Source organism: Cervus canadensis, chromosome 27 (assembly GCF_019320065.1).
Source record: "Cervus canadensis isolate Bull #8, Minnesota chromosome 27, ASM1932006v1, whole genome shotgun sequence".
NCBI classification, from domain to species: domain Eukaryota; kingdom Metazoa; phylum Chordata; class Mammalia; order Artiodactyla; family Cervidae; genus Cervus; species Cervus canadensis.
Window position 1 is genome coordinate 23,810,665 of NC_057412.1, and position 20,492 is coordinate 23,831,156.

Sequence of the window (20,492 nt, forward strand, 5' to 3'; positions counted from 1 at the left end):
CTGGACATGACTGAACAACTTCACTTCACTTCACATATATTAGAATAGCTATAATTAAACAGACAGGAGAGACTTCTTTGTGGCTAAGAGTATACACTCCCAATGCCGGGGGCCTCGGTTCAATCCCTCGTTAGGAAATCAGAATCTACATGCTGCAACTAAGAGTCCGCATGCCTCAACTAAAGATTCTGCATAATGCAACTAAGACCCCATGCAGCCAAACAAATAAATAAATATTAAATAAACAGACAAAAAACAAGAAATAAGGAATGTTGGCAAGGATGTGGAGAAAATAGTACACTTTGCGTATTATTAGTGAGAATGTAAATGAGTGAGGCTACTATGGAAAACAATATAGAGGGTCCTCAAAAAATTAACAATAAAACTTCCGTGATAAAGCAGTTCCACTCTTAAGGTATTCATCCAAAGCAAACAAAAACACTAATCCATATACATATATATATTCATTGCAGAATTATTTACAATAACCAAGACTTAGAAAAAAGCTAAATGTCCATTACTGGATGAATGGATAAAGAAATATAAACTAATTAGCTAAATAAATAACTACATAAACAATGGAATACTATACAGCCATAAAAATAAGGATATCCTGTAATTTGAGACAACATGGATGGACCTTGAATGTATTATGCTAATTGAAATAAGTCAGGGAGAGGAAGAAAAATACCATATGACCTCAATTACATGTGGAATTTAAAACAAAAGAAAACAAAAAAAAAGTTTATAGATACAGAGAACAGATTGATGATTGCCTAAGGTGAGGGTGAAGCGTTGGTGGAATGGATGAGAGAGGTCAAAAGTTATAAATTCCAAGTTATAATAAATAAATAAATTATATAATGGAAGATACAATGTACAACAGAGGGAATATAGTTACTAATACCCTACTGCATTCTTGAAGGTTGCTAAGGCAGTAATTCTTAGAAGTTCTCATCACAAGGAAAAAAAAATTTAACTATATATGGTGATGGATATTAACTAGACTTATTGTGCTGATCACTTTGCAATGTATATAAATATAGAATCATTATACCACACACCTAAAACTAATATAATGTTATGTCAATTATATCTTAACAGAAAAGACATTATTTAAATGAATAGTCTATATACTAATATATGAAATTAACATGCATACATAATTACTCTGTGTCACATATGGGCATGTTTCACACACATAGAAAGGTTTTGGGGGAGGAAACGACTCATGTTATATTCTATTCTCTCATTGAAAAAGAACAATGTCCAAACAGCCAATTCCATCTCTGCAGAAAGATGTGATAGGATAACTACTGTGAATGTCAAATGTATGCAACCAAGTATCAAATGTTTATGTTCAGTTTGCTATACATTATAAAGACAACTCTGACCTCAGTTCTTTCATAAGTAAAAAAGAGCCCTCATCCTTGTCTACTATTCAATATGTCAACAATCCAGTACAGAAATTATGTAACTTATCATAATTTCCAATAAACCTAAATCAGGTCAGATTTATTTATTATCACCTATACTTATTAATTTAGTATTTATTCATTGGGGGGAATAAAAAGCCTAAGTAAAAACACAAGAGCACCCCTTAATCTCTTTGCCAACGATCTAAAAAGAACACTGTTTGAAATGGCTCTTCTGTCATCCACGTCAACTTTTTTTTAAAAAGTACCTTTTAAAATGCCATATCTATCAGTTTTCATTGTTCTGTGGTCTAAATTTTCTCCTAATAACACTGACCACACAAAATAAATGTCCTACAGCTAAAGCTAACTTTAACAACCATTTAAATATTTTCCTACTCTCATAATTCTGTTATAAAGCAATTACTCAGCTATATTTTGTCTCACACTTATTTTAGTATTTTCTATAGGTGTGTTTATACTGGCACATAATTTACCAAGTCAAGAGTGTAACAGTTTAAAAGAAAATTAAAATGCTCATGGCATTTTAATCAGTTTTGCAAACTTTATGTAAGATATTAATAGGCAGTAATTTTTAATTAATACAGAATCTTTTAAAAAATGAAATAAAAAGCATATTGCATTTTGAATTGTTGAAATAAGGTTCAGAGGACACCAGCTGCTGAATAATGTAAAGTGTAACTATTCTAATGATGAGCCTAATGTTTGGAATATATAGAAATGATTTGTGAATCTGTAAGGATGAACACTGCTCAGCATCATTATTCATTCTGTGTATACCTACAAAATATTTGAAATGATAGCAAGCAAATAATAAAATTTGATATATATGGATGCATTGAAAAGTCACTTTTCAATTATCTTGCATATTTAATTTATCCAGGTTCATCACAAGAAAAGGGTGTTCTTAATGTCAAAGTCCAAAATCATTCTCTTTATGATTATTCTCTCTTAAACAATGAGTTATCTCAATCATTTATGTCCTAGTAATTCTGGATAAAACAGAATAAATACATCAATTTTCATTATTCACAATATCACAACATAATTTCACATCTTAAAGTTATGTAAGATTGTTAGTAATGAATTTAATGTTTTAAAATGAGCTACCCATTAAAGACTAGAGCAAAAGACTAATTCACTTTTTCAAATTTCATCCTCAGGCTGAGTAATGCAGATGCTGTAGATTCACACAACTCAGTTACATCTTTACAGGTTGCCGTCATTATTTCAGAATGTAGGTTTCTAAAGATGGTTACTAAGTTATCCATCTATATCATTGAGCAATGAGAAAAACTTATCCACTGTTATGTAGATGAATAAATTCCAGTAAAGCTCAGAACACAATGGAAGATCCATGATGTGCTGTTTACTAGTGTGGTGCTAGTCATTATTTGTCACAGAATCATCTTATGTACCAATTATTTCTTGTACCCGACTGCTCTATTTACTTCTTCAAATACTTGCTTGACAAAAAAAAAAAAAAACAAACTTAAGAGAGTGTTTCAAGTTCTCTGTAGGAAGGTTATGTGGAGAATTGCTTTTTCTTTTGAATAATTTTCAAGATTTATATCAATTTGTGTGAAATAACTGAAAGCAACCCAAAACCTTCATGAGTAAATGAAAGAAATCTAAGGGAATGTCACATCTTCAGCAGTCATTAGGGTTAAAATGGCTATCTCTGAAAGGTTATAAGAACACAAGAAGCTCTTTACTTTATCCTTTCTACAAAAAAAAAAAAAAAAGGAAAAGAATCATAGGCCATAATGCTACTGAGTCTCAATCAAATCAAATACCATTTAAAAAAAAAGAAAAAACCCAGCAGGAGTGGAGCTCAGCATCCTATTTATGCCACTGGATCAGAACAGTTAGGAGAGGAAGCCATTCTCACAAATCATTCTCTTGTTAAATTCTGTAGTGGGACTTCATTAAACCTCTTGGCTCTGAGCACTCTACTTTCAGCCTGTTCACAAAGAGCTCAGCTGGCAATACTGACTCTTTAAAAAAAGTCTTCAATCACACATTGTCTTTGGGGGTTTTCTTTTTATAACCACAAATCATTTCTTTCTCATTAGCTCCTCAAATCTTCAGTTCAAGTTTTTTAAAACATTATTTTTAACTACAAAGCAACCAACAGCAACAACACAAAAAAGCCACAACAAATCCCATAAGGGGGGCATTCTGAGTAAGTCTCCAGTTCAACATTAAGAGTAGCAATACACATAATAGGAGGTGGTAAATATATATATATAAAACATTCTGTGCGTGTGTGTGTGTGTGTGTGTGTGTCTGTGTCTGTGTGTGTATGTCCCAGTTCCTGAAGCCCTGAAGTACTGTTTACTCTAGTACCACTGACTTTACTGGGCCTTTGTGGCCTCCTGCCACATGTCATGAAGAATCATTCCCCAAAGAACCAGCCTGCCATCTCTTGTCAGAGGGCGGCAAACATGTCTCACACATGTCAAGCTTCTTAAATTCATCAGGTGAAACTTTGAGGGCCTCATAATACGTGTTTCCCCAAAATGTTGAACTCAGTTCTTTTTTTTTTTTTCAATCTGAAATACTTTATTTACCATTTCAAGTAGTAAACTCACAGTCCTTAACAACAATCTTGGATTATAGTAAACCTGACTTGAACCTGCAAAAAGGCCCTCTGACACTGTTAGTTTTGGCTCTGACTCAAATAACCATGTTATTGGTCAGGAACAATGTACTATTATACTGCCAGCTTTTCTGAAATCAGAAATTTAAGCAAACTGTTCCAACAAATGATTTAAATGAAGTCGACATCAAAGAAATGGAATTCAGAACCGAAGGGCCCAGTTTTTCCTCTCATTGCTTCTTCTCTGTTTAGATATACCAGCTCTAAAAAGTGATATGACTCTTACAGTCTATAAGATCTCATATGCTGATAAAAAGCTAAACATGGTGAAGCCTGTTTATGGGAACCACAAATTTACAAAAAGGCCTTCTTTCCCCTAGAGTTTGTTTTTGAATGAGAGTTTATAGAAGCTTATCCCTCACTACTGGCAATAAAATCCATAGTCAACTACATTGTTTTATTTCTACTTAAGTTTTAATTTTACATCCTGAAATAATTATATAGTGGTCCATAAAAAAAAAAAAAAAAGGCCAGACATACAACATACGACATTGTGTAAGATTCACATGTGGTTTGGTAATCTTCAAAGTTGCTATTGCAGAGTTTAGAAAAGGTTCAATGCACAAATGTGCATTTGTTTTAAATGTGCACTTTTGATCCATTTTTGAGACTGTTAAAGTTTTAAATTATATAGTAGTTATTACTGGAGACCATCTATCAAATTATTTTTAAGTCTAGTTAACTCAATTGTTCCAATAGATGGATTATAACTATGGAAGAAGCAATGAATGAATTCAGTATTATTTATTTTAGCAGGGAATTTAGCAGCATTGAACATATTAGGAGGGAAAATAATTATGTTCAAAGATCAAAGGGTGTTATGTTAATTATGAATCTGTAATAAAAAACTATTTGGGTCTCAAATGTACATCAAATACACACAATTAATAAAAACAAAAAACATTTTAAACTAAATGTAGAATTTGTGTGTGTGTACCTAACTTATTTTCTGTTCCCTGAAGCAACTAAAATACGAACTGACATTTTTTTTAAACCACAATTACAGAAGACTTGATAGTCATTGTTTACTTAAAAGTGTTTATTGTGTATCTATGTAAAGTGATGGAGGTGCACATATGACCCTGACTTTAATCTTTTCATACAGCCAGTGACAGGCAGCTAAAGGGCACTAAAGCTACATGTAGTCCTGATTCTGACACATATGAAGATACATCACTGAAATGACCTCTTTCTCTTTCTACGCCTTCTTCATATCATCTTTATTGCTTCTCTATTTATTGAGCATTTCAATGCTTCACAATGTGCTAGCATTTCATATTAGCTCATTAATTTCCACAAAGTCCTATGAGGAAGACATTTTCACTCCCATTTTACAGATGAGAAACCTAAAAATCAGAGATTTCACTTGTTATATATTCATCTTTTGAATCCATATGTGTGTCAGAAAAGAGTGTGTTATTAGTTCTACCCTACAGAATTTTCTTAAAGCAGCAGCAAAAATATCTCCCTAAAACACAGTCCAACAAATATTGAGGACTGATTTTGACAGACTGGCCTCAGTATTAAAGAACCACAGAAAATTATAATTGCATAAAAGCAAAACAGTTACCAAACTATGCATTAATCAGCTATAAAAATCTTTCACATCTCTATGGTCAAAATAAATATTACTGGGACGCTAATGAGTTTTAAGGTGTTTTGGAAGAAGATGATGAGAAAAATAATCATAACAACCATCATTTGGCACAAGCACTTCATAACCCATAAACCACTTTTATGAGACTGCTTTTATTTTGTTAATTGTTTTTTAAAACTTTCTATCATGTTTGATGTTTACAGTCCATGTACATTCATTTTCTTTTCAACAGATGAGAATACTGACTCAGAGAAGTTAACTGACTCGCCCAGGATCCCACAGCTGGTATGTATCGGGGCAGTCCTTGATTGGCTCAGACAGAAAATGGTACATGAACATCAAGGATGCTCGTAAGACTGCAATAAGCAATGAGACTAAGAAGGCAAAGTAAACAAAGTGTGCCTGCAAGGAGCTCACAGTCAAATGAGCAAATGCTGAAATGCAATAAAGGTGGCAACAGAATCCAATGCGTCCATAAACGTGTATCCCTAGCCTGATACTGGGGTGAGGACTGTCTGCAGAGCTTTCTGGAAGATGCCTACCTCAGCGGGGTCCAAGGACAGGAGTAATTACAGAAGAATTACAGAAGTAATTACAGATAGAAGATGTAGAAGATGGTCAGTGGGGGCAGGGCATTTTAGACCAAGACTTACCAAAAGAAAAGCCCAGACAAAATCGACATGGTGACATTTACATGAAAAAAAGATGTAAACAATATAATACTACTACCCTGAAGGGAGGAGCCAGAGAGGATTAAGCATCTAGGCAGAGCAGTATTGAAGTATTTTGAATCCTATCCTTAGCGACGGGAAGCATGACTATGTTTTATCGAAGGAACTAACATAACCGATTTGTGTTTGAGGTCAACGTACCTGTTCTGTGGAAGATGGATTCTATGAGACAAGATGGAGGCAAAGAAACTGGTTAGATGTTAACAGTTTCACTGGGCAAGAGATAATAAAGCAGTGATAAGAAGATAAGAAAGGTGTTGAGAGTTGAGAGATATTTAAAAAGCAAAATAAATAAGATGTTAAGGTGACTGACATTTGAGAAATGGAAGAGTAAAGCCATGATCCCACCAACGCCTACACTGCCTACCACTGTGTATCTGCATGTTGCATTCCCACCAACTGAAATGAAGAATATGGAAGAATTCAGCTTCTTATGGCTCGTCTGCACCTGTGTTCACTGCATCACTACTATTTCCTTGGAACGAATACTCCCACACTGGGTTAGGAGAATCTTAATAGCTTAGAGAAACCTCGAATAGTTCCTTCTTGTTTTACTGAAAGTCGTAACTATTGTTAAATTCCCAATTCACTGGGGTGTTAAATAGGGGTCAGTCATAGACTGTAGGGCCCAAGATATTTCAGCCAAGGTGTTCTGTTTTTGTTTTGAGGCACAGAAAAGAGAACAGCACAGAGAGGAGCTCTAGGAAGCATTCCATCAGTAGCAATTAAGTCAGCAAAAAGACTGCACTGGTCTTTTGTTTTTTTTTTTTTTCTGCCATTGTATCTCTCTGGCCTCAGTCAATCTTAGGCTTCAAGGCTCAGCCTCTCAGAGGCTGTCAGTGGATAATCAATTCTAACGAAGAAGCGCTCTGTTCCTTCATTGCATGGAAGGCGGAATACTTATGGGAAACATCAGCCAAAATAATAGTTCTTCAGGAGAGAATAGAATGCATATCCTTTTGATGATTCATGTGAACATTCCTATTGTATGCCAAGAACACATTTAAAGGGAGAGCAACATCATTCATGATACCATATTTTAGAACTAAAAATAATAATAATAATAATAAAACAGGTGATGAAATGGAGAGAATGGAGCAATTTCACATCAAGGGAAGAAAAATGGACAAGCACTTATAGGAAAAGAGCTGGAGTTTCACAGAAATCCCATTTGTCTGGTTACAGAGCATCACCTGGTTTAGAGATGTGTGGCATCTGCCTTTTCTTTTAGCAGAGCTATTGCTGAAAGGGCAGAAAAAGCAACTGTTTCTTAAGCTTCAAAGAATAACTGGTCCCTGTGAGAGGCCTGTGGAGAGTGCAGTGGGGTGTGAACTCAACGTCCAGCTTCCTGTGTCTGACTGGCCCAGCACTCAGGGCTTCAGGGACATGAAGGGCTATATGTCTTTTAGTGCCTATTGTAAGAAAGACATACAAAATGGGATTAGATTTTCTTAATGGTTCAAGTCGGCAGAGATAACATGTGATTGCTTGGGAAATGGCTGATATATGGAAGCTCCTTTTCATTTCAGTTTCCTGTGACAGACACAGCGATGGGAACACGATCGCTCTGGTGATAGAGAGTCACAAATTTACTTTGTCAATGAAATTGTGACAGTAATAAGAGCTGCTTTATCTGTGAAGTTGCAAAGGGAGTGGAAAGATTAATAATGCCATCGACTTTACCCTGTTTAAGCAATGAATATCACTGAACCAAAGAACTGTAAAAAATCTTAGGGCGGAGTACAAACTTGGAAATGGGAGAAATTTGGAGTTAAAACCCTTGTGGTTTTATCGACTATCTTCCTTTCAAGATAGCACGCTTCAAAACGTGGAATTATTTAAAAAGCTATAGATACGATTGCCATCATAAATAAATCCAAATTTTACATATTTTGCCATTACTAGAAATGGTAAATAAAGTTATTTTTCTTCCCTTATTTTTCTATAAGTGTTTTGAGGGGGCATCCACCATGATTTTCTAAAAGGCTACTTTCAATAAAGAAAAAAATGTACCCACTTTTTACATTAACTATGAATTTATTCAAAAATAAAAACAAGTAGGAAGATTTAGGTAGGCTATCATGTGATTTCAAGAAGAATCTCAAGGCCCACCTGGCACACATCTAATAAAGGCCTAATAGGTTTAGGTTAAGATAGCAAAATTATATAAAACAAACCCACAACCATTCTCAAAATGCCAACCAGAGGCATAAATTTCAGCAGTTTCAATGGCATACTGTTTAAAAACCTGGCTGGGTGCCTCTCTGTATCTATTCTGTTCCAGTTGGACTTTACATTTTATAGGTATGTCACAACCTGTAAAATGGTTATAAATACCACATTATACATCTATTTCCTTAAAAGATGGGGCCATTGTGCAATATGCAACACTAGTTTAGAAGATAATTCACTTCTACCGTGACAGCAATCGTAACACTTGTTGACATTAAAATGCAAATATAATAATGATTCAGTGACTGAACAACAATGTAATCAATCAAAATTGACACAATATTTCTTTAAAAAGATGCTTGAATTTGTTTGTGTATTTTAAGTTTACAAAGAATTCTTAAGGAGGTGTGTAAATGTTATTACCGGATGGAGGGAAAATGGTGCATAAAAACACAAGTCATAAATATAACAATATTGATGGTTTACATTTATAGATAATAATATTTTGATTATTTCAGAAAATGACAGAATATCAAGTTTAGTTTGACTGAATTTTCTGGTTAACTCAGAGTTAAATAGAAACACTTTTCTATTGCTATCATTCCAAACAGCATTACTTCAGCATTTTTTATTGGTCATGTAATGGACATTAATAATTTTTCAATAGGTCAAATGACTACAGATCCTTTGAGTTGCTGAATGTTTTTCCATAACAGTAACACCCCATTACACATGAAATGTAATCATTTTGAAATCATTTCTATTCCCAAAGGGTCATAATTTTCATTAAATTATCTAGTTATTTTGCATAACCTCAACATTAAGTCTAGCACTACCTTTGATGGTATTAACAAGATTCAGCACATTAGGTTTAAAAGTCAAAGTTTTTTTTTTAATAAAAACTTAATGATTCATATTTGAGAAGAGTTTTAATAATGTGCTACATAATAAATTATTATGATTAATTACTTCAGATTTCTCAGTTACAATTGCAAAGGAAGAACTGTCTAGAATTATCTGAACATTACTATTTTCCTTATGAAATAGCTAATATTATTAAAATTAAACAATGAAGCTATCACTAACAGTAACACTTGTCTAGTACAATGCTCCTTATTTATAAAACACTTTGTAACACACAATATGTTAAGCTTTTTATATGTATAATCTCATTTAATACTTGAAAAATGCTGTGAGGTTGGTATTACTGTCCACTTTTTATACATGGGGCAACTAAGACTCAAGAAATTTAAATAACTTTTTCTAGGTCACACATTAGGTAAACGACAGAAGTAAGACTCAACAACATTCTATCTGACTCCAATGTCTATACTCTTCACTACACGATTCTTTGTAATGTACTTCTTCCAGCTCTGGTAATTCCCAAACTCTAAAGTAATTTTTAAAGCCCTTTGTTCTTTGTGTAAGTTCATCTGATAACTTGTCATTACAAGGACTGATGAGCTTGCTTGAAAACAAAAAACAAAAACAAGTTTCTGTACCCCAACGAAGATCTATTAAATCAGGTTCTCCAGAGGGCATGCCTAATAACCTGGATATTTAGTAAGCTTCAGATAAGCTCAGATATATATGATGAGATATTTCAGATAAGCTCAGATAACAAACTTCATCTAATTTTAGGAAACCCTGTCAAGCCCCAGGTTTTCCTTTGCTCCTTTCAAACACAGACCACCAGGCAGTCATCATAGATGACAGGCTCTTCAAATATGATTTAATGCAACCTACTGTTGGCACTCAGAATCAAAGTCGCCAGGAGATGCTGAATTTCCACTGGGACATCCCTGCGATACTTCTACCACTCCAGTAGAACGCTGCAGTTCATATACCTATTCCAAATTGTAACAAGTATTATATAAAGTGTCTACCAGATGCCTAGTAACATGCTAAGCATTGAAGAGTACACAATAGAAAAGTCAAAGACATCACGAGTTGAGAATGGAATATTTAAGGAAACACACAGATAGAGTCTCTAAAAGAGCAGAATTGAGATTTCAAAGAAAAAATCAAAAAAGCAAGTAATTCTCCAATCAAGGTTAATTTTTAAAAGTTAGAACTAATCATAAGTGTACTGGGGGTGGAAAATCAAATGCTCATCCTTACTTAAGAAACTTTTTTTTTCCCCCAAAATTTCTACCTGGAGCACCGGGTTCTATTGCCCAACATCAATTCTCAAAATTAAATATTTATTGCATGAGGAATGAGGAAAGGAAAAGGTTATTTTTAAGCTCATACTGACTCCAATAGTGCCTTTTAAAAGTGAACCACAAATAAAATACAGAAATCAACAACAACTATGGTACTAAACTTCTTATAACTGTTTCCTGATGTCAAATGGATTCATTTTTTGATTAGCTTTCTTTACAGTAACTAGTGTTTTTCTTCACTTAATCTCAAGGGGGGAAAAATATATATATATATATATAGCTTTTCAAGTTACCTTTGAAAACTTTCCTTTGTTTCTATTCCTTAGTTTTCTTTTGCTGTTGGCGATCATTTTACTTTCTTTCACATTTGTGCATATTATTCTAGCTTGTATTTTAACAGTGATGGAAAAGCACATATTTTAATACTTGAATAAAATAATAACTTCTCAACAATATACAGATATTTCATAAGTTTATATAAAAAAAACCAATAAGAACTTCTAAATTCCTTAAGTAGTTTTGGCTTTGATTATTTGTACCCCAGTTTTCACTGAAATCCAGGCTTAGGAACACAAATTCCATATGGAAAACTTAAGGCTGAATTAACTTTGGAATTGAGTATAAGACTGCAGGAAGAAACTCTATTTTGATTTCAATGTCTACTATAGACACAGAAGAACAGCTATTATTTATAAAAGCATCAAATTCCCAAGGTAAAGGACTTTATGAAGTAAAACATCTCTCTGACTAATGTAATAGACAGTCAAGCTCCCTGTCACCATTGCCTGGAGACGGACACACCTTTCCATGTCTTGTATTCATCCAGGGCTACTTTCACTCCCTCTGGAGGGCTTTTGAACTCGAACTTGACATCTCTTAAATTTATGCTTTTTCTAAATGCAAAGGGTTTTTTTTCCTTCTTACAGTTTTAGTCTTATGTGGAGTTCAAATCTAACTTAAAGAGAAGTAGTCTAGGCCTTAGAAATTCAATGTTTGTTCTTGATCTTTTCTCTTTTTTTCTTTTGTTTTTATGAGGTTGAGCTGAAAACCCCAAAGTGGGACATAATGGCTTTAGAGACAGGAAGGAAATATTCTTTATTCTTTTTTTTTTCCTAGTGTAAAAAGCCCACAAGGCTCTTTTGTAGAAAGCCCACAGTAGAAGCACTCCCTCAAAAAGCACCTTTTTCTTCATAATAGACTTAGAGGAGACAGTGCATTTCTGGCATCAGAAATGATGACAGAGCACGTGTTGCTAATGTCACACTCAGAAACAAGCTAAGTGGTTTATGGCCAAAATCCCTTTTTACTCTATATACTTGTCAAAATATGAAATTTTTTTTCATCAACACAAAGTTCTTTAAAGGTCACTGTCTCTCAAATTCCACAATAAATAATGTCCCCCCCAAAAAAAAAAGAAAGTTCTCAGATAAGACATAGTAAGAAATAGTCAGCATGACATCATGGGAGAAGGAAAAAGGTATTATGAGAACGAAAAAACATATGAAATTGTGGACTCAAAGGAGGTGACGGAACCATTTCTGCATATCAGTTACAGACATGACTTTGACATTCAAAAACTTGTAGTTGTAGAGTATGGTATCCATTTTGGTTCACATCACACCAAATAATAAATCTTCATCAAAATTAGCAAAGTACAAATGTGATTCATTCACTCAACAAATATTTATTGAGAGTCTGTTAAGTCACAGGCACTGTGAGCACAGAAAAAGACTGCAAAAGTCCCTACTCTGTGGATGGATCTTACATTCTAGAGGGAAACAATCTTTTCACCTTTTTGTTCTGAACAGACACTTGAAAGTGCATGACCTGAAGGAACAGTAGATTTATTTCCATTTAAAGATCAAATTTTTGTGGCAATACCTGTCATTCAATTAAAGCTCTATGTTTGAAGACCCAGAGATGAAAGCACATTCTCTTTCTCTATTTGCCCAAGACAAAAAAGCTCTTGTACTTCTCCTGTAACAAACACTTACAGGGCTCCCATAAGCAAAACAATAATTTCCTTTAATTATGTTTGAAATCAAATATACATAGCACTATTTAAAGTCTATAATTTATACAAACTAATTTATCATATTCTAAAATATCAATGTTGTATCTCATATAATAAGTCAATCTCAAAAAACGTTCCCCAGATCTTACCTTGGACCGTCAGAGTAGCTGATGCTTCAGCTTTTCCAACCATGTTCTCTGCAACACAAGTATATGACCCCATGTCACTAGCTGTCACCTTCCGAATTTTCAAGGTATGATCATCTCTGATTTCATATCTAGTGACATAGCAAAAGAAAGCAGAGTTAAGTGAGCTTCTACTTGAAGAATTGCATCGTTACAATTGTGGCATATTTAGACATCAAATCACATGCAATATTCTCTTCAGAAAATTCAAAGCAAAAGCTAAATAATGTGGCAACCCTCTATGTAAGCATGCACATAGAAATAAGTATTTTTTATATTCACAGGGGCAAAAGTATTACACTACTTCTTAAAAATTAAGCTTATTTATTTTTAGTTGAAGGATAATTATTTTACAATATTGTACTGGTTTCTGCGAAACATCAACATGAATCAACCATAGGTATACCTACGTCTCCTCCCTCTTCAACCTCCCTCCCCTGTCCCTCCTCATCCCACCCCTCTGCGTTGTTACAGAGCCCCCGTTTGAGTTCCCAGAGTCATAGAGCAAATTCCCATTGGTTATCTATTTTACGTATGGTAATGTATATGTTTCCATGTTACTCTCTCCATATACCCCACCCTCTCCCTCCTTCCCACTTATGCGTCCATAAGTCTAATCTCTATGTCTGTATCTCCATTGCTTCCTTGCAAATAGATTCATCAGCATCATCTTTCTAGATTCCATATATATGCATTAACACATGATATTTCATTAAACTACTTTTTTAACAGAATATTTTTGGGCAAAGTTGGCACTTATTCAGTTCTTCCCTCAAGCTCCTGTACTCAGTAAAATTTAGGTGATCATTAGATACATTCTGATTATATGTCAGACTTTATGTATTCTGTAGGTTTTCTATTTTAAAATTCTTATAACAACTTATAAAGTATTATGCTCATCTCCATTTGGCAGATGAGAAAACTGAAGCATAGGAAGGTAAGGTAAACTGGCTTTGTTCTTCAGCTATTTTAATGGCAGAGTTGGTATTTGTACCCAGACAGTCTCATGTTAGAATTCTCTTGCCTTGTCTCATCTTCCTTTTTCTTAAAATTTTGGATGTTCCTTGAAATTTCACTTTAATCTTCTTTTTACTCTACATGAAATCCCTGAGTTAAACTATCTAGTAGGTTATATATTGATCAACTACACAAATATTTCTAGCTCCTATTTTATGTAAGCTCAAATTCATTATCCTGACTAGTAATTAGACATCATATCCCACAGAGACCTACTATTTAATATGTTATATAAAACTTTCTTTTCTTACCCTAGCACATCAAAGAACTCCCTCTCCAAACACAATCTACCTGCCTTCCTTCACCAGCTCCCTATATGTAACCAATTATTCAATTCATCAGTTTGGTCTTGATAATGGACCCCTATCCTATTTCCATCTTATCTCCCCATTCATGTAATTCACATCTCTTATCTGGACAACAACAATGGTGACCCAGGCACTGGCCTCACCCCCACTGATGTGATAGCCCTAATGCCAAATATTTTATTCTCTCTAAAAGCAATCGGGTTCATAGTAATGTCTCTCTTGGCTCATCAAGTACACATGCCATATGATTAAAAATCCTTTAATCCATACAAAGTCTTGTGAATTCAGCCTCTGTCTCCAGCGTGATTTCCCATAACCTCTTGCCCCAGAGCCCATGTTCTGCCATGCTAACTTCCTACCACACAAAACATTCTTAGATTTGTGTCTGTGTTATGATGTCTCTTTCCCTGAATATTCTTCTCCTCTTTCTGTTTATCAAGTTGATATATTTTTCAAGACATTGCTTCTCTGTCACTTCTCTTTGAGAACTCTCTCCTGATTTTCTGCTCCCACAGGTCTACCTTTATGCAATAAAAAGGTTTGCTATGTTACTGAATCTATCCATACATGTCTCCTTTGGTGAGTTCACTTGACAACAGACGCTTTATCTAAACCATTGCTGTAACCTGCAAACTTAATAGGGGCTTCAAGGTATGTTTGGTGAATGAATGGCCACAGGAGAGCTGACAGCCTCAAGACAGTGCCTGAAAGTTTCATTTCATTACCTCATTCCCTAAGGCTGGGAGTGTATCTCTGCTTCTAGGCAATTTAAGGATTTGACAGATACCAAGAAACTCTGACCCCTTCCACCATTCCCTGGTGATACTGTAGCTAAGGAAAAGGAAGTCTGCTTTTTAATTGGTTCATCGTTCTATCTTTAGTGCTGTATCTCCCTTCCCTACCTATTCCCATAGAAGACACTGGTATTAACTGTAGTCTGGTTGGACAAAGAGAAAACTGTTTAAGGAATAGCACATCTTACAAGGGCTCCTGAGCAGGCTGGGGTCATGAATGTACAGTCTTATCTGAAACTCTGAGAGAAAGCATGGCAATCTTCTGATTCTAATTATCTCTGTTACTGTGTCTGGCCCAAGGAGATCAAAGAGTCCAGAGAAAACCATTCTAGTGGCTTATATGTGAACAGTGGTCAGATGAGAACCATAGCAATTCCGGGTAGATGATTCCACCATTAAATTCCCATTCATACCTGGACTTGGGCAGTTCCCCATCATCTTTCCTCCATCGTACGGTGGGCACAGGGTCACCTCTGGCCTCACATTTAAATTCCGCACTGTCATCCACAGTGACTGCCAAGTTACTAGGTCTCTTCACAAAGGACGGTCTCTCTAAAATTAGAAAAAGTCATCTCAAAAAAATACAGAAATTTAGAGCCATTCTGGATGTTATGGAAGAGCAGATTCATAATTTAAAAAAGTATTCCACAGGGTTCCCCACTTCTCCTCTCTTGGTGTGGCGTCCCCTCCTATTTGTCTTTCTATGTCTTGGCTACTTTATCTAAGGCTGCTTTACTAATTTCATCTTTTTTTTTTCCATTCCCAAAATACTGGTTTACCTTCTACAAGAGGCCATTTCTTTTTCCCTTGTTGTTGTCTAGTCGCTCAGTCATGCGCAACTCTTTGAGACCCCAAGGACACTAGCCCTCTGTCCATGGGATTCTCCAGGAAAGAATACTGGAGCGGGTTGCCATTTCCTTCTCTAGAGGATCTTCCTCACCCAAGAATTAAACCCGCATCTCCTGCATTGGCAGATTGCTGCGTAATTGTACTAAATAATAACAAGAGATTCACTTTACAGTTAAGCAAGTCAAATAAAACTGTACTTACCTAACACAGTGAGCTCTGCTACTTCACTCTCACGCTCCCCAACCATGTTGGTACCAACACAAACATATTTGCCTGCATCACTTTTGCGGGTGTAAGTAATCATGAGCTTTCCTCCTCGTATCTTAAAAAAAAGTTTCACATGAATATCATTAAAATCGCTTTAGTAATTTTTATATGACAGGGGTCTTTGTAAGTGAAGTCAACTTTCTAAGCATGCAAAGAAAGCCTAATTAAATCAAAAAGCTGATGTGTAGTATTTGCCATATTTATAGGTAATAACTTTAAACAGAATTTATTCCAAAGATACCATATAAAAGAGGCGAAATATTTCCTTACCTACATTTCTTGCAAAGTTATTATATTCTGTATAACTAGAAATTTGTGTTTCCAGACTGGCCAGGTTCTTTCATATTATTTAATTAAAGGAAAACCAAAAAAGTGCATGAGCAATTTGGTTAATAAGTGGAACAAAGAAAAAGGAAATTTTTTAAAATTCATGTATATTTGATTTATAATACTGTGTTAATTTCTGCTGTATAGCAAAATGATTCAGCTATAAATATATGTGCATTCTTATTTTTTTTTTCATTATGGTTTATCACAGGATATTGAATATAATTTCCTATGCTATTTGGGAAATTCTTAATACAATGTGACTATAATTAATATGCAAATACATATTAGTTATAAGTAATTTCAAGAACCATATTCTAGTATTACAAGATGTGAAAACAAAAGTATTTCTCATTACTTAACTTGCCAAAGTAGCTTTAAAGGAATATATCTTAATTTCCAAAACACTGCAGAAACTGACATGTCCTAAAAAACATAGATTTTATTTCTGTCCAACAGTTTCTTAGGGACTTAGGAGGCAGAGACTGAACAGATCCCAATAAATCATCTGGAAATCCATTTGGGTACACTCTTGAACACTTAATTACTTGAAGAAGAATTAATTACAAATATAAGCAGACTTGCCGTACAATAAGTAGGCTGAAGTTAACCATGAATTAAGATTGGGATGATGAAATTGAACTATCTTTACTTAATTTAATACGCTTTTGGTGGGGAGTGGAGTTCAATTAACCATGAATATTTATAAAGCTCTGATCCTTAGAAAAGTTTTGTCAGGGACAACTTCCAGACTGTTTATTTATGGAGGTTTTGACCTCAAAGTTATTCTGTACAGTCTACAGATTAAACAAAGGAGGAAACAAAAATATAAAGAAAGCAAGCAAGGAGGGAAGGAAGGGAGGAAGGAAGGAAGGAACCATTCAAATAAAATTTTTTTTTCATCCTACACCAGGAGTTTACTACTTTGTAACGGCGGAGGTCACACTGTTTTGGAAATGCCTAAATTGCTTCATTTCAATTCAGATACCCCAAACTAGAGATTGTAACCAAATCTTTATGTCTTAGGACAAATCAAATATTAACAAAGTGGTTTTAATTTGGGGTGCTTTAGAACTTGATTTTTTTTTTAGTCCTTTTATTAAAAAAGATCATGATTCTCCACGTATCATTTTAAGAACCTTCCTGTAACTCTTCTCTACATTGTTCACGATTCTGTCCTTCATGCTTAGAAAAACGCCTGCATAGAGTAGTCACCTGAAAGATTTTTGATGAATGCAAATGGCTTTTGTAGATAAAATTAGTGTATTATCTAATGAAGCATTTTTATAAAGGTTTCTAGCAGTTACAAGATATGTTAATGATAGAATTATTCTTTTCATATATACTTATCTAAATTCTCAAACAGAATAAAAATAACAAATAAATGTCACATGAAAAAAAACCTTCCAAAAGTTAACTACCGTCAACACTTTGTGAACATTTTTCTTTTGTCCCTCCCTCTCTCTCAGTATAGATACAGATGAGTAGATATGGATATAGAGGTATAAAAAATACATCTCACACACACTTTTACCAAAGCAAAATCATGTGATATATGCTTTTCTATAAGCTGTATTTTCAATTCAATGATATACTACAATACACAGGAGTCCACCACATAAAGAATATTATCACACACCCAAAATGTCAATAGTGCTGAGGCTTACAAGCCTTGTTCTAAAGACCTGGCTCTGATCTAAAGATAAATGCTGAATTAAAATGAAAAAGGAGGGAGGGGTTAAAATTAAATAATATCATAAATGCTTATTCTATCTGAAAAAAGCAGTGAGAAGACTCCCCAGATTAGTATAAATGCCCCCACATAACTTCCATTCCATCAACAAGACATTTTCATTATAAAACCCTACATTCCACGCTATAGTCACTGGCAATAAGGGTTAAATAGCCCAAAATGAACATTACAACTTTAATGGAAAATCAAACAAACCTCACTAAACCTGGGAGGAACTTTTTTCCTTGAGATGATAGAGACAGAAATTGACAAAAGTGAAGGAAGAAACAAAAAAAGTACCGAAAACAGAAGCAGAAAAAATAACAGATGAAAATGACAGTCTTCAACTTCCATAAGTTCAAATTGATTTTGGCATTATGTCAATGGCTGAACTGAAACAGAGCAAACCAAAAGCCATAATTCTATTCTCTATGGTCACAAATGTGGACTGCATGGTGGCCTCTTCTTTTCAATAAACAAAAGAATAGAAAAAAAAAAACCTACTGCTGTAACCCCAATCAAATATAACATACCACTTTTCAACAGTAATCCACTGTTAACAATCACCATTTTATGTTGTCATATACAAATATTGATTGTAAAAGGTGACTTTGTATATTCTAAATCCTAGTGCCCCTTTGTAAACCAAAATTGACATTTCCTCTCTCTTCAGAGAAAGGAAAAATATGTCTTCTAACACATCCAACATACTGTAACTGTGAAAATTGCACTATTTAAAACAAGCTGAGAAATATTTCTTGGCAGATTTCTTCCTGCAGCTGGATCTGACAGCCAAATTGTAAACCTATCAAAAACGAGTTTGTAGAATGAACAGACACAATGTTAAACACTGCACTGCAACAGGACTACTTCAATTAACATAATCCCGGTCGTGGGGATGCAGAACGTGTTAAGCTTTCAGACAATATGCTGGCATCTAGCCTGTGTCAAAAATCCAAGCAGAGGTCCCTCTTCCTCATTACCATCTACCTAACCAGCCCTCAGTAGTAACCACATTAGAAGCATACATTTCCATAAGCTCCAGACAGCGCTTAAAGGGGGGCCTCAGCTATCTACATACTAGATGAAAACAAAAAAGTTCCCAGTGGTGTTGCTCCTTTTGGGCAAGGAGCCAGAGGAGGAGAAAGGAGGAGATGGTAAAAATTTTTTTAAGTTTCAAATAACTTTACACTTTATATTTTCTTCAGAACCAGTCTCAGGTTAAAAAAAAAAATTAGTGACATTAAGGTACGGAATACCTCAATGTATTTGATATGTGGGATTCTTATATACTAGCATTTTCCCTTTAAGAAGCTATAACTGATTTTTTCCTTAGGGGTAAAAGCCTTCTTTCCTAGTACTTAAAGACTTCTCTGAAGTCATTGAAAATCCCTTCTAGAATGCTTTCATCTCCTTTATTGTGTTGTTTACTAATAAGATTATATAGAAAAATCAGGAATAAGATGTAACTTGTCAAACAAAAGTGGAGAGAATCATTTCATAGTTTTTTTCTGGTGAGCACGAAAAAAACTACAATCAGAATTCTTATTTCCAGAATACAAGAAGGAACATTATCTCTGCACACAGAGAAGTGAGCTTTCTTTTAGAAAGTAAATTAAGGTTTTTGTCTGGTTATTCTATGGCATATACAGCTCACCCTGCAATCAGTGCATAAAATCAGAAATAAAGATGAACTTAAAATGAACTTCTTGGTATGTCTTCATTTTCTACCCTAAAGCAAGTCAGATGATTTGAAGTATCTGTTACACAGGAATTTTTTTTCAGGCATCACCCCACAATGTTATCCATACACCTCTAGGTTAACATACTAAACCAACTGGGGCTAATTAACTAGTTCGGCTACACAAAATCTTTTCTGCTTTTAATTACATTAACCTAATGTGACTTGAATTCAGCAGACCAAAAACGAAACCACTAATTATATTAAGGGCTTCAAAGACGATTTCAAATTGCTAACCACCAAACTGTCATATAATTTATCTCATTTCCTTAAGTAGATGTTACATTCAAAATCTGTGTTTCTTACTATAAATACTATTTTTAAAATAGATCCTAACAATGGATTAAAAGAACACTGATTTAGAATGCTAGAAGAAAAATATGTTTAAATAATACACGTAAGATACAAATGGGTGTCATTATACCTATGGGAAATTGGGCAGTACTTAATTTTTACAATTTTCTGAAAGATTAAAGACTCAGAAATATTCATTTA

The 20,492-nt window shown here is 34.4% G+C and overlaps 1 protein-coding gene across 5 annotated transcripts in view; it reads right to left on the bottom strand.

The window, feature by feature from the left end:
• ROBO1 (roundabout guidance receptor 1) overlaps positions 1 to 20,492 on the bottom strand; it is a 441,102-nt gene that overhangs the window by 96,414 nt on the left and 324,196 nt on the right. For all 5 annotated transcript variants that reach the window (XM_043449143.1, XM_043449142.1, XM_043449146.1 and 2 more), the window contains exons 4-6: positions 16,132 to 16,252; positions 15,495 to 15,633; positions 12,927 to 13,054 (exon numbers count right to left, since the gene is read on the bottom strand). In XM_043449143.1, coding sequence (XP_043305078.1) covers positions 12,927 to 13,054; positions 15,495 to 15,633; positions 16,132 to 16,252 — 388 coding nt within the window. The remainder of the gene's footprint in view (positions 1 to 12,926; positions 13,055 to 15,494; positions 15,634 to 16,131; positions 16,253 to 20,492) is intronic.